This window comes from Scomber japonicus, chromosome 22, assembly GCF_027409825.1.
Source record: "Scomber japonicus isolate fScoJap1 chromosome 22, fScoJap1.pri, whole genome shotgun sequence".
NCBI classification, from domain to species: Eukaryota; Metazoa; Chordata; class Actinopteri; order Scombriformes; family Scombridae; genus Scomber; species Scomber japonicus.
This window is the reverse complement of record NC_070599.1, coordinates 22,092,543-22,105,042: the sequence shown is the minus strand read 5'-3', so window position 1 is coordinate 22,105,042 and position 12,500 is coordinate 22,092,543. Positions and strand designations below refer to the sequence as shown.

The following is a 12,500-nucleotide window of genomic DNA, read 5'->3' as shown; positions in this document are numbered from 1 at the left end:
GAGAGCCAGGGATTAGTTCCTTTTAAAGATTTTATAATAAGAAACATCTAATACAGGGGTCCAGTCCAATTTGATCTGATGTGGGCCGGATCATTAAAAAGATGGAAGGAAGGAGTCAAAGAGTGAGGAAGGAAGGAAGGAAGGGATGACAGAAGGAAGGTAGGGAGGGAGGAAGGAAGGATGGATGGATGGAAGGAAGGAAGGAAGGAAAGTAGGAAGGAAGGAAGGAAAGACAAACGAAGGAAAGTAGGAAGGAAGGAAGGACAAACAGAAGGAAGGGAGGGAGGAAGGAAGGAAGATAGGAAGGACAGAAGGAAAGAAGGAAGGTAGGAAGAAAGGAAAGATGGAAGAAAGAGAAGAAGGAAGAAAAGATGGAGGGAAGACAGGACAGATGGAAGGAAGGAAGTAAAAGGAGGAGGAGAAGGAAGGAAGGAAGGAAGGAAAAGAAGACAGAAAGGAAGGAAAGAAGGAAAAGAAGCCAGAAAGGAAAGATGGAAGGAAGAAAGGAAGGAAAGGGAAGAAGGAAGACAGGACAGGTGGAAAGAAGGAAGGAAGGAAGGAAGGAAAGAAGACAGGAAGCAAAGGAGGAAGGAAAGATGGAAGGAAGGAATTAAGTAACAAAGAATGAAAAGAAGGAAGGAAAAGAAGACAGGAAGTGGGCCAGGGGCGGACCCCTTGGCGGGCCGGTTCTGGCCCACGGGCCGCATGTTTGACACCCCTGATCTAACTGTTTATATAGGAGTCATGAATAAGTATGTCTCACTTTAATTGCAAAGCTGAAAAGTTTGGGTAAAAAAAAAATAAAATAAAAATCTATGAGTGAAATCCAGTCTGAAAATGAAACGTTCACATGTATATTTAAAGATCTTATATAACCGCTCAGCTCTCGAGGTTAGAAAGTTTTGCCTCCAAAGGTTCAAATGTTGCTTTCTGCTTTTTTTAATCATAACTTTCTAATAGATCAGCTCAGCAGTCATAAAAGGTTTCTATGCTAGCAGCTCTACTAATGCTCAATAAATAACTTACTACCATTAACCCTCCTGTTGTCTTGGAGTCCAGGAAGGAAGGGAAGCAGGGAAGGAAGGAAGGGAAGAAGAACGAAGGGAGGAAGGAAGGATGGAAGGGAGGAAGGAGGAAGGGAAGGAGGGAGGAAAGAAGGAAGGGAGGGAGGAAAGAGGGAGGGAGGAAAGAAGGAAGGAAGGGAGGGAGGAAAGGAGGGAGGAGGGAGGGAGAGAGAAAGGAAAAGAGGAAGGGAGGAAGGAAGGACAGAGGAAGGGAGGAAGGGAGGAAGGAAGGATAGACAGAAGGAAGGAAGGAAGGATAGACAGAAGGAGGGAAGGTAGGAAGAAAGGAAGGACGGACAGACAGAAAGAAGGAAGGAGGGAGGAAGGAAAGGAAGGAAGGACGGAGGAAAGAAGAAAGGAAGGTAGGGGGGAGGAAAGAAGGAGAGAAGGAAGGAGGGAGGGAGGAAGGGAAGAAAGAAGGAAGGAAGGAAGAAGAAAGGGGGATGGAGGAAGGAAAGAAGGAAGGGAAGAGAGAAGGAGGGAGGGAGGAAGGAAGGAAGGACGGAGGAAGGAAAGAAGGAAGGGAGGAGAGAAGGAGGGAGGGAGGAAGAACAGATGGAAGGAAGGAAAGGAAGGAAGGACGGAGAAATAAGGAACGAGGGAGGGAGAAAGGAAAAGAGGAAGGGAAGAAAGAAGGCAGGGAGGAAGGAAGGAAAGAAGGAAGGAAGGATATTTTGGGATATTTACAGAAGTCACCAAATATAATTATTTGCTCAATAAAGGGTTAACACCATCAATGATCCCAAATGCTATTTTAAAAAAAAACAACTGAACATCTGTGGGTGGGAGGATACAAACACATCATTATCTGGTATTTTGGGTTTTAGTTTTAGTGCTGCTGCTGCTGCTGCTGGTGTATATTCATTCTTTTATTCATCACTCCTACGTCAACGCCACTTGCTGAAATCTGACACCTGCCAAACTTTTTTTGTTGTAGCCTAAAAAAAAAACCTCCCAAACCTTACATGTCCGAATGTGTTTAGCAGGCTCGGCGGCCATTACGGCTCACAGAGTTTAAAAGCAGATGCTGTTATGGTTTTATTACTTTGGCATGTGGCCTTTTGCAGGAGTTATTCCACACTTATGTAACTAGTTTTTGTCTATTTTCTGATATAATTACAGGTAGTCTTGATTCATTTTGCATTAATTACATTTTTTGGCCACTTGAGGGCAGTAGAGCTCATCTAGGCTAACGTGTTAGCATCATTAGCGTTTAGCGAACCCTGTACTTGATCTTCTTTTGGCTCTGTTTTATCTCCTGAAGGGAAATATCTGCTTCTTTAGCTGCTAAAATGCTATTTACAAGCTAGTCGCTAACGTTGGAGTTTATTAAAGTTTATTAAATTGAAAAGAGACCTTTTTTGTGGCTGTAGTCAATGCTAATGAAGGATATTCCACACTTTTATAACTAGCTTTTGTCTATTTTCTGATATAATTACATGTAGTCTTTTGCATTAATTACATTTTTTGGCCACTTGAGAGCAGTAGAGCTCATCTAGGCTAACGTGTTAGCATCATTAGCGTTAGCAAACCCAATCTTCGCTCTTCTTTTGGCTCTGTTTTGATCTCCTGAAGAGAAATATCTGCTTCTTGAGCTGCTAAAATGCTGTTTACAAGCTAGTTGCTAACGTTATCTGTCCTTTGAGTTGGTGTCAGGCAGGTAAAGTAGCATTTAATGGAGTTTATTAAAGTTTATTAAATTTAAAAGAGACGCTCAAATTGCAGATTTTAACTCAAACAATGAGCTAAAAGATGTTAAATTCCTTCACTTAGTTTATTAATACCTCTAAATTAAGAGCATAAACTTGCATTTTAGTCACATTTGAAACTTTTTATTGTGATAAGTGGATAATATAGTTCAGCTATTGGTGTTTTAAAGCATCATCTTTTTAAATTGTTATGCTATTTTGTGCCATAAAGCAAAAATTACCCTTTTCACTTCCCTTGTTGAGTCATTTATCTGTTAAAAAAGCTACAAGTAGCATCTTTAGTTTCTGTTATGTGGTGTCAGAGTGTCTGATATCGACACATTGAGGTTACATAACTGAGAATAACAGCAGATTCGGTTGATAATTAGTAAATTCCTTCACTTGGTTAATTAATAGCCTTAAATTCGGAGCATAAACTCACATTTTAGTCACAACTGAGGCTTTTTTTGTGTGCTAAGTGGATAAATATAGTGCAGCTGTTAGTGTTTTTTAAGCACTATCTTTCTGTTTTGTGCCATAAAAGCAAAAATAACCCTTTTACTTTAACCTTTTCCACTTTAAACTCATTTCGGTTATCGGTTGTCATGGTAATACTGTTAAGTTATTTATCTCTTTGATGCTACAAGTAGCACCTTTAGTTTTTGTTATGTGGGTCAGAGTGTCTGATATCAACACATTGAAGTACTAACATTTTTGGTGGGTGGGGGTGGAGGGGGGGGGTGTTGACATGCACCGTTCATTGTCACCCGCCCCTCTTGTGTTGCTAGGCAACCGTACGCCACAAGGACAGAATCCATATTGTCCCAGAGAGCAAGTTTAACCCGGCACTACATACCTCACCGACGCTGACTTTCCATTAAAAGCTATCAGCGGGATGGTGCTGGTGTGTGTGTGCTGGTGTGTGTGTGTGTGTGTGTGTGTGCTGGTGTGTGTGTGTGTGTGTGTGTGTGTGTGTGTGTGTGTGTGTGTGTGTGTGTGTGTGTGTGTGTGTGTGTTAGTGTGAGTTAGGGGGCTTTAGGGATGAGTGGAGAGTGGGGAGTGAGTCTGGAGTATGTTTTGGGGGTAAAGGATTGGCTGAGGGATTGTGTGACGGGGGGGAGTGTGTGTGTGTGTGTGTGTGTGTATGTGTGTGTGTGTGTGTGTGTGTGTGTGTGTCTGCAGGGAAAAATAAGGGGAGGTGGGGGTTAGGAATCTGTTTACAATGGCCTGAGGGAGAGCCGTCTAAGCTGCCAGAGAGGGAGAAACAGTCAGATATCGAGAGAGACAAAAGTCCAAGAGGAGGTGAGGTGGAAGAGAGGAGGAAGGAAAAGAAAGAGAAAGAGGAGAAAGAGAAAGAGGCACGTTTGTTGAAGAAGAAGAAGAAGAGGAGGAATGAGCGAAAGGAGAGAAAGCGCCGAGCTCATGAGAGGATTAAAAACAAATTTAAGGAGTCCTTTAAGGGTCCTCGGCAGAAGTTGCAGCTTGCAGGAGTCGCATGATGCAAAGCAAGCCGTCCTACTAGATCTCTGCTGTCGGCCATGCAAATAGGGTGTGTGTGTGTGTGTGTGTGTGTGTGTGTGTGTGTGCATGCATGTGTGTGTGTGAGTCTGGGTTGTATGTTTGCGTGTGTGCATGCCCCGTGCACATCTGTCGTTTCAGTGCTGCAGAAAGTTGATCCTAACGTGTGCATGCCTCACTCTTCTCTTCTTCTTTTTTTGTTTGAATGTGTGCGTATGTGTGTGTGTGCGTGTGTGTGTGCGTGTGCGTGTGTGCATTTGTGCGTGCAGACTTTGAGGAGCAGTTGTACGACACCAAGCTGACCGGTCAGACTTTCCGACACCCGTCCTCGCAGAGCTCCGACGACACGTCCACCTCGCTCAGCCGATCGCCCATCTCCCTCGGCAACAAGAGGCCTGACTTCATCTTCCTGGTAAACACACATAAACGCACACACACACACACATGCACAGTCATATTTGCCTCATACTCTACACTCCTAAAATTCATGTTTTTGTTGCATTTGGTCTGATTAATTTTAGTTTTACATTGCAATCATGCATCTTATCTTTAACCTGTCATCATCATTCTGTCATAAACACACACACATGCACACACATGCACACACACACACACACACACACGTCATATTTAGTCAATCAAAAGCTTACAAGCCTAATTTTTAGAGCCAAAGTTCACATTTTTGTTCCATTATGCATCTTATCTCCATCCTCTCATCATCATCATCACCTGTGTGGAGTCAGCGTCTCCTTATATATACTTGACATTGATTGGTTTGTAAAAAGGTGTGAGTCTAATATTGCCGTGTTGTAACCTTCAATCTGTTTCAATTAATGGCAGAAAAATGAAAGAGCAGATGACTTCCTCTCTGCCTCTATATTAATATTATTAGGGTGATACTTAATCATTGGGTGACATTGCTCTCTTGTCCTTTCATATCCTCTCTTATCATCATGGGGAAAAAAACAGCTGGGTCTTTTTTATGAGTTTATTTTCCAGTTGACTTCATAAGCAGTCAGACTGTATTTCAATTAAAAACCCATGCCTCATTTTTCATTTTTTAACCCTTTGTAGATCTATTTAATCCATTTAACTTCTTGGGGCAATCTTTACCACTTGTATGAGGTATGTAATGCACAGACAGACCATCAGAGTGTTCTATGGTTGCTATAGATACGGGTTGTTCTATGGTTGCTATGGATACAGGTTGTTCTATGGTTGCTATGGATACAGGTTGTTCTATGGTTGCTATAGGTACAGGTGGTTCTATGATTGCTATAGATACGGGTTGTTCTATGGTTGCTATAGATACGGGTTCTATGGTTGCTATGGATACAGGTTGTTCTATGGTTGCTATGGATACAGGTTGTTCTATGGTTGCTATAGGTACAGGTGGTTCTATGGTTGCTATAGGTACGGGTTGTTCTATAGTTGCTATAGATACAGGTTGTTCTATGGTTGCTATAGGTACAGGTTGTTCTATGGTTGCTATAGATACAGGTTGTTCTATAGTTGCTATAGATACGGGTTGTTCTATGGTTGCTATGGATACAGGTTGTGTTATGGTTGCTATTGATACAGGTTGTTCTATGGTTGCTATAGATACAGGTTGTTCTATGGTTGCTATAGCTACGGGTTGTTCTATGGTTGCTATAGATACAGGTTTTGTTATGGTTGCTATAGATACAGGTTGTTCTATGGTTGCTATAGATACGGGTTGTTCTATGGTTGCTATAGATACAGGTTGTTCTATGGTTGCTATAGATACAGGTTGTGTTATGGTTGCTATAGATTCAGGTTGTTCTATGGTTGCTATAGATACGGGTTGTTCTATGGTTGCTATAGATACAGGTTGTGTTATGGTTGCTATAGATACGGGTTGTTCTATGGTTGCTATAGATACGGGTTGTTCTATGGTTGCTATAGATACAGGCATTTTTGAAGTTGAAGTTTCCATTTTTTCATCTTGTACACAAACAGAATGAGTCTCTAACAAGTTTTTAAAAGACGTTTGAACAAATAAAGTCTGTAAAACACATTTAGGGTCAATGAGAAAATAAAAAACAAGTTTTATGTTGTCCTGATCTCAAAGAGGAAGGAAAAACAACCAAATTATTTTTTTATTAATAGCACTCTCTTGGCACTCTGACGGCTTCCTGAAACTTGTTTTAATTGATCCAAACTATCCAAAATATGTTCTCACACTAGAAACAAACAGAACAATAGCTCAGTTTGATCCGCCTCTTTTCATCTGAGGTTTGGCTGTTTGGTCCGAGGGAGATTTCACACATGTATTTTGTTTTAGTTCATATCAAACTGAAAAAACAAAAAAAATCTGGAAGTGTGAAAAACAATGTCCCTCTTCCCTCCTTTCTTCCTTCCTTCCTTCCTTCCTTTCCTTCCTCCCTGCCTTCTTTCTTCCCTTCCACTTTTCCTTTCTCCCTCCCTCATTCCTTATTTCCTCCGTCCTTCCTTCCTTTCCTTCCTCCCTTCCTTCTTTCCATCTGTCCTTCCTTCCATCTGTCCTTCCTCCCTTCCTTCTTTCCTTCCTCCGTCCTTCCTTCCTTCCTTTTCTTACTTCCATCTGTTCTTCCTCCCTCACTCCTTCTCTCCTCCCTTCCTTCTTTCCTTCCTCTGTCATTCCTTCCTTCCTTCCTTTCCTTATTTCCATGTTCTTTCTCCCTCCCTCCTTCTCTCCTCCCTTCCTTCTTTCCTTCCTCCATCCCCCTTTCTTCTTCCTTCCTTCCTTCTTTCTTCCCTTCCTCCCTCCCTCCTTCTCTCTTTCTTTCCTCCCCCCTACCTTCCTTCATTCCTTCTTTCCTCCGTCCTTCCTTCCTTTCCTTCCTCCCTCCTTCCTTCCATCCTCCCTTCCTTCCTTCCTCCCTTCCTTTCAATGAGTGCCCTATAAAGGGTTAAATTCGGAGTAGGAAGAAAAACCCCAGTTATTATTATTATTATAAGATTTCTAGTTAGTAGTAAGTAAGTAAACACACGATGTACAGTCCTATGCTTAAAAAATGTAAGAATACAGGAGTGACAGGATTTACAGTAGCAACCCGAAGCACCTGGCCGACATACAAACACAGGTGTGACTAAACAAAAGGTTACACACCACAATTAAAACACAACTAAACCGGTTTAGTGTTGCACTTTAAGAGTAACGCTAAACCGGTTTTATGTTTCATACAGTAGCAGACAATGAATCACGTCTTTATTAACCCTTTACATACTGTACTGTTCATATTGGTGTGTTTAGAAAGCATCAACAGCTCCTCATCACACAATATCATGTCCTATTTTACCTCAGACATGAAAATATAACATAGCAATAATGATGGAAATGTCTCTTTTTTGGTAGTTTTGAGTCTCTTTAGTCACTCCATCTCTACGTTGCTATGGTAACCAGATGGCAGCTGTCACTCAAACTAACTGTAGGTTGATTTTAGTCATTTTTTGGTAGTTTTTAGGTTTCTTTAATCAATTTAAGTCTCTTTTTAGTCATTTTTTAGTCTCTTTAGTCACTCCATCTCTACGTTGCTATGGTAACTAGATGGCAGCTGTCACTCAAACTAGCTGTAGGTTGATTTTAGTCATTTTTTTGTCTCTTCTTGATGGTTAAATGTTATTTTATGGAGCTGTGGGGTTTATTGTATAACCATTAGAGCCATCAGTCTTCACTGCTACATCATACAAAGAAATCCTCATAACTACTATCTTATTAAAACTATTAACTATTCATTTCACTAAAACACATGTCAATAGATACGGGTCACATTTGACCAAGAACAGCCTCAATAGACTAAGATTTGTAGAAACTATAGGAAAAGTGATCAAATTTCAGAATAAAAGCACCAACATTTAAAAATATTGTCATTTTTATGCATTTTGGGCAGGAAGAGTGATCAAATTTCAGAATAAAAGCACCAACATTTTAAAATATTCTAATTTTTGTGCATTTTTGGCAGGAAAAGTGATCAAATTTCAGAATAAAAGCACCATCATTTTAAAACATTCTAATTTTTGTGCATTTTAGGCAGGAAAAGTGATCAAATTTCAAAATAAAAGCACCAACATTTTAAAATATTCTCATTTTTGTGTATTTTGGGCAGGAAAAGTGATCAAATTTCAGAATAAAAGCACCAACATTTTAAAATATTCTCATTTTTGTGCATTTTGGGCAGGAAAAGTGATCAAATTTCAGAATAAAATTACCAACATTTTAAAAATATTCTCATTTTTATGCATTTTGGGCAGGAAAAGTAATCAAATTTCAGAATAAAAGCCCCAATACTTTAAATATTCTCATTTTTGTGCATTTTGGGCAGGAAAGTGATCAAATTTCAGAATAAAAGCACCAACATTTTAAAATATTCAAATTTTTATGCATTTTGTGCAGGAAAAGTTAGGGTTAGGGTTATAAAATTTCAAAATAAAAGACATTTATGTTGTTTTTACTGCTTTTAAATGTCAAAATGGGTCCAATTTGACCCGAACAGTATGTTAACAATGATTTTAAAACTATATATATTGTCTTTGCTTCTTTATTAAGAGTAGTTTGAGCCTTTAATGAGTCCCTTAGTAACACAGAAGCATCATTTGTCTCTCTAACAATAGGAGGAACTATTTCACTGTCACTGATACCGTCTGAGATAAAGTTGTGTTGTGACTAAAATGTCTCGTTGCTTTTGTTATCAAACCTTTATAAACGATGACTGAAGTGGAAAAAGGAAGGAAAAAAAGAAAAAGAAACTACCACGCAACATATTCCTCCCCCATCTTTTTCAGATTTGTTAGAATTAGTCATCTTCCATTCACACTCTCAGCGGGCGTCAATAAACAAAGGCTGTAATGATCGAGCTTCTCCCAGATGGAAATATGATCGGAAATGAAACCTGCCAATTATATCAGTGTGTGTGTGTGTGTGTGTGTGTGTGTGTGTGTGTGTGTGTGTGTGTGTGTGTGTGTGTGTGTGTGTTGTGCTTAAAGAGCCTCACAGTTGAATGACAAGCTGATAATAAAGAGAGGAAGTGACACTATGAAGAAAACAAAAGAACAAATTACACAGAATAAAATAAATGAATAAATGAATAAACTGAAGCTGCAAGCAACAGAAAATAAGGAGGATAAAATTTAAATAAAGTTAAAAAATAAGAGAAAACTATAATAAATAAATAAATTAAATAAGTGAGAATAAGAGATTATTTATAGTTTAGTTTAAGAATTAGAATTAAAAAGTATTGAGACCAATGCATGCAAGATAATAATAATAATTATTATAATAATAATTAATCATAAAAATATTAAAAAAATTAAAATAAAGTAAAATTAATAATAATAATAATATTTAGAAAATTTAGATAAAGTAAAATTAATAATAATTAAAGATAATAATAATAATATTTAGAAAATTAAAATAAGGTAAAATGAATAATAATTAAAAATAATAATAATAGTAATTATAATAATAATAATAATTAATAATAATATTTAGAAAATTTAAATAAAGTAAAATTAATAATACTAATAATAATAATAATATTTCGAACATTTAAATAAATTTAAAATAAATAATAATAATTAAAAAATAATAATATTTAGAAAATTTAAATAAAGTAAAATTAATAATAATAATAATAAAATAATAATAATGTATAAATAATAAATAAATACAAATAAGAGAGAATAATACAAAAAGTAGATTAAAAGTTAGAGTAAAAAAATAGGTTTATATAGATTTAAAAAGTAAAAATTAAATTATAATAGTAATAATTAAATAAGAGATACAATTTAATAAAAAAAAAAATAATAATTTGAGGTTAGAGTAAATCTCCAGGAAATTCATGTAAGCACGAGTCGAATTTGACCCAGAACAGCCTCAATAGACTAAGATTTGTAGAAACTATAGGAAAAACAAATTTCAGAATAAAAGCACCGAAATTTCAAAATATTCTCATTTTTGTACATTTTGGTTCAGGAAAAGTGATCAAATTTCAGAATAAAAGACATTTATGGTGTTTTTACATTTAGGGTGTAAAACAATATATATATTAAAAGACAAAATATGAGTAAAAATGCAATAGAAGAGATAATTTATAATATAATAAAAAAGAAGTGATAAAAGTTAGACTAAAGAGATTAATAGACAGACTCATTCTTTGCAGCTTATCCTTCTCTTTATTTCTCTCTCTTTTTTCTTTCCTTTCTTTGCGTCTGCTGCAAATTGTTTTCAGCCTCTTTCCCCGAACTGTTTCTTAACGTCCCGGCAGCGTAAACGGACTCCCAGCTGAGATTTTACTGCAGGACGGCCGCACGTTCATTTCCTGTTTATATACCAGCTCTCTGTTCCTCCAGCAAGCTGTTAAACAGCTCTGTTAACTTCACGTCTGTTTTGACTGGTCCTTCCTTCCTTCCTTCCTTCCTTCCCTTCTTTCCTTCCTCCCTCTTTCCTCCCTTCCTTCTTTCCTCCCTTCCTTCCTTCTGTCTTTCCTTCTTTCCTCCCTCCTTCTTTCCTCCCTCCTTTCCTTTCTTTCCTCCCTACCTCTTTTCCTTCCCTCCCTTCTTCTTTCCTTCCTCCCTCTTTCCTCCCTTCCTTCTTTCCTCCCTCCTTCCTTCTTTCTTCCTTCCTCCTTTCCTTCCTTCCTTCCTTCCTCCCTCCCTCCTTTCCTCCCTTCCCTGCTTTCCTTCCTCCCTCCTTTCCTTCCTTCCTTCTTTCCTTCCTCCCTCCCTCCTTTCCTTCCCTTCTTTCCTTCCTCCCTCTTTCCTCCCTTCCCTTCTTTCCTTCCTCCCTCTTTTCCTCCCTTCCTTCTTTCCTCCCTCCTTTCCTTCCTTCATTCCTCCCTTCATTCCTCCCTCCCTCCCTCCTTCATTCTTTCCTTCCTCCCCTCCTTTTCTTCCTTCCTACCTCCCTCCCTCCCTTCCTTCCTTCTTCCTCCCTTTCTTCCTTCCTTCCTTCTTTCCTCCCTCCTTTCCTTTCTTCCTTCTTTCCTCCCTCCTTTCCTTTCTTCATTCCTCCTTCCTTTCCTTCCTTCTTTCCTTCCTTCCTCCCTCTCATCCTTCCTTGACTCCATGAGAAGATGAGAGGAGGGTTACTATCCTGCAGCAGTTTGCATGGCAGTGCCTTGCTCGAGGGCAGCTGCCTTGCTCGAGGGCAGTGCCTTGCTCGAGGGCAGCTGCCTTGGCTTTAATAGGAGGCAGCTGACAGATGCTCGTTCCCTCCCAGCTGGGATTACAACTTCCTGTTGATGACAGCGACTGAGACAGAGACGTCTCTGCCGGCTAATCCAGATCCAAACATATATATATCATCTTCCTGTCCTCTCTTCTTCTTCTTCTTCTTCTTCTCTTCTTCCTCTCTTGTCTTCTTCTTCTTCTTCTTCTTCTTCTTCTTCTTCTTCTTCTTCTCTTCTTCTTCTTCCTGTCTTGTCCTCTCTTCTTCTTCTTCTTCTTCTTCTTCTTCTTCTTCTTCCTGTCTTGTCCTCTCTTCTTCTTCTTCTTCTTCTTCTTCTTCTTCCTGTCTTGTCCTCTCTTCTTCTTCTTCTTCTTCTTCTTCTTCTTCCCTCCTCTCTTGTCTTTTCTTCTTCTTCTTCTTCTTCTCTTCTTCTTCTTCTTCTTCTTCTTCCTGTCTTGTCCTCTCTTCTTCTTCTTCTTCTTCTTCTTCTTCTTCTTCTTCTTCTTCCTGTCTTGTCCTCTTCTTCTTCTTCTTCTTCTTCTCTTCTTCCTCTCTTGTCTTCTTCTTCTTCTTCTTCTTCTTCTTCTTCTTCTTCTTCTTCTTCTTCCTGTCTTGTCCTCTCTTCTTCTTCTTCTTCTTCTCTTCTTCCTCTCTTGTCTTCTTCTTCTTCTTCTTCTTCTTCTTCTTCTTCTTCTTCTTCTTCTTCTTCCAGCAGCTATAAAAGTGTCTCTGACTATATTTGTCTCTGCTAACGTCAAAACAGCTGATGATGAGTCATGTGTTACTTTATTTTGTTTCTTTCCTTCCCTCCCTCTCTCTCTCTCTCTCTTACTCTCTCTCTCTTTTACCTTCCTGTCGTCCTCCCATTCTTTCCTCCCTTTCTTCCGTCTGTCCTTCCTTCCTCCCTCCCACCTTCTCTCTTTCTTTCCTTCATCTCTCTTTCCTCCCTTCCTTCTTCCTCCCTTCCTTTCCTTCCTTCCTTCCTTCCTTCCTTTCTTTCTTTCTTCCTCCTCCCTCCCTCCCTCTCTTCCTCCTTTCCTTCCTTCTTCCCTCCTTTCCTTC

At 38.9% G+C, this 12,500-nt stretch overlaps 1 protein-coding gene across 1 annotated transcript in view; it reads left to right on the top strand.

The window, feature by feature from the left end:
- Positions 1-12,500, top strand: part of nhsl2 (NHS-like 2) — a 157,617-nt gene that overhangs the window by 76,916 nt on the left and 68,201 nt on the right. Inside the window, 1 exon segment of the mRNA XM_053343161.1 lies at positions 4,540-4,682. Within this exon segment, the coding sequence (XP_053199136.1) occupies positions 4,540-4,682 (143 nt within the window).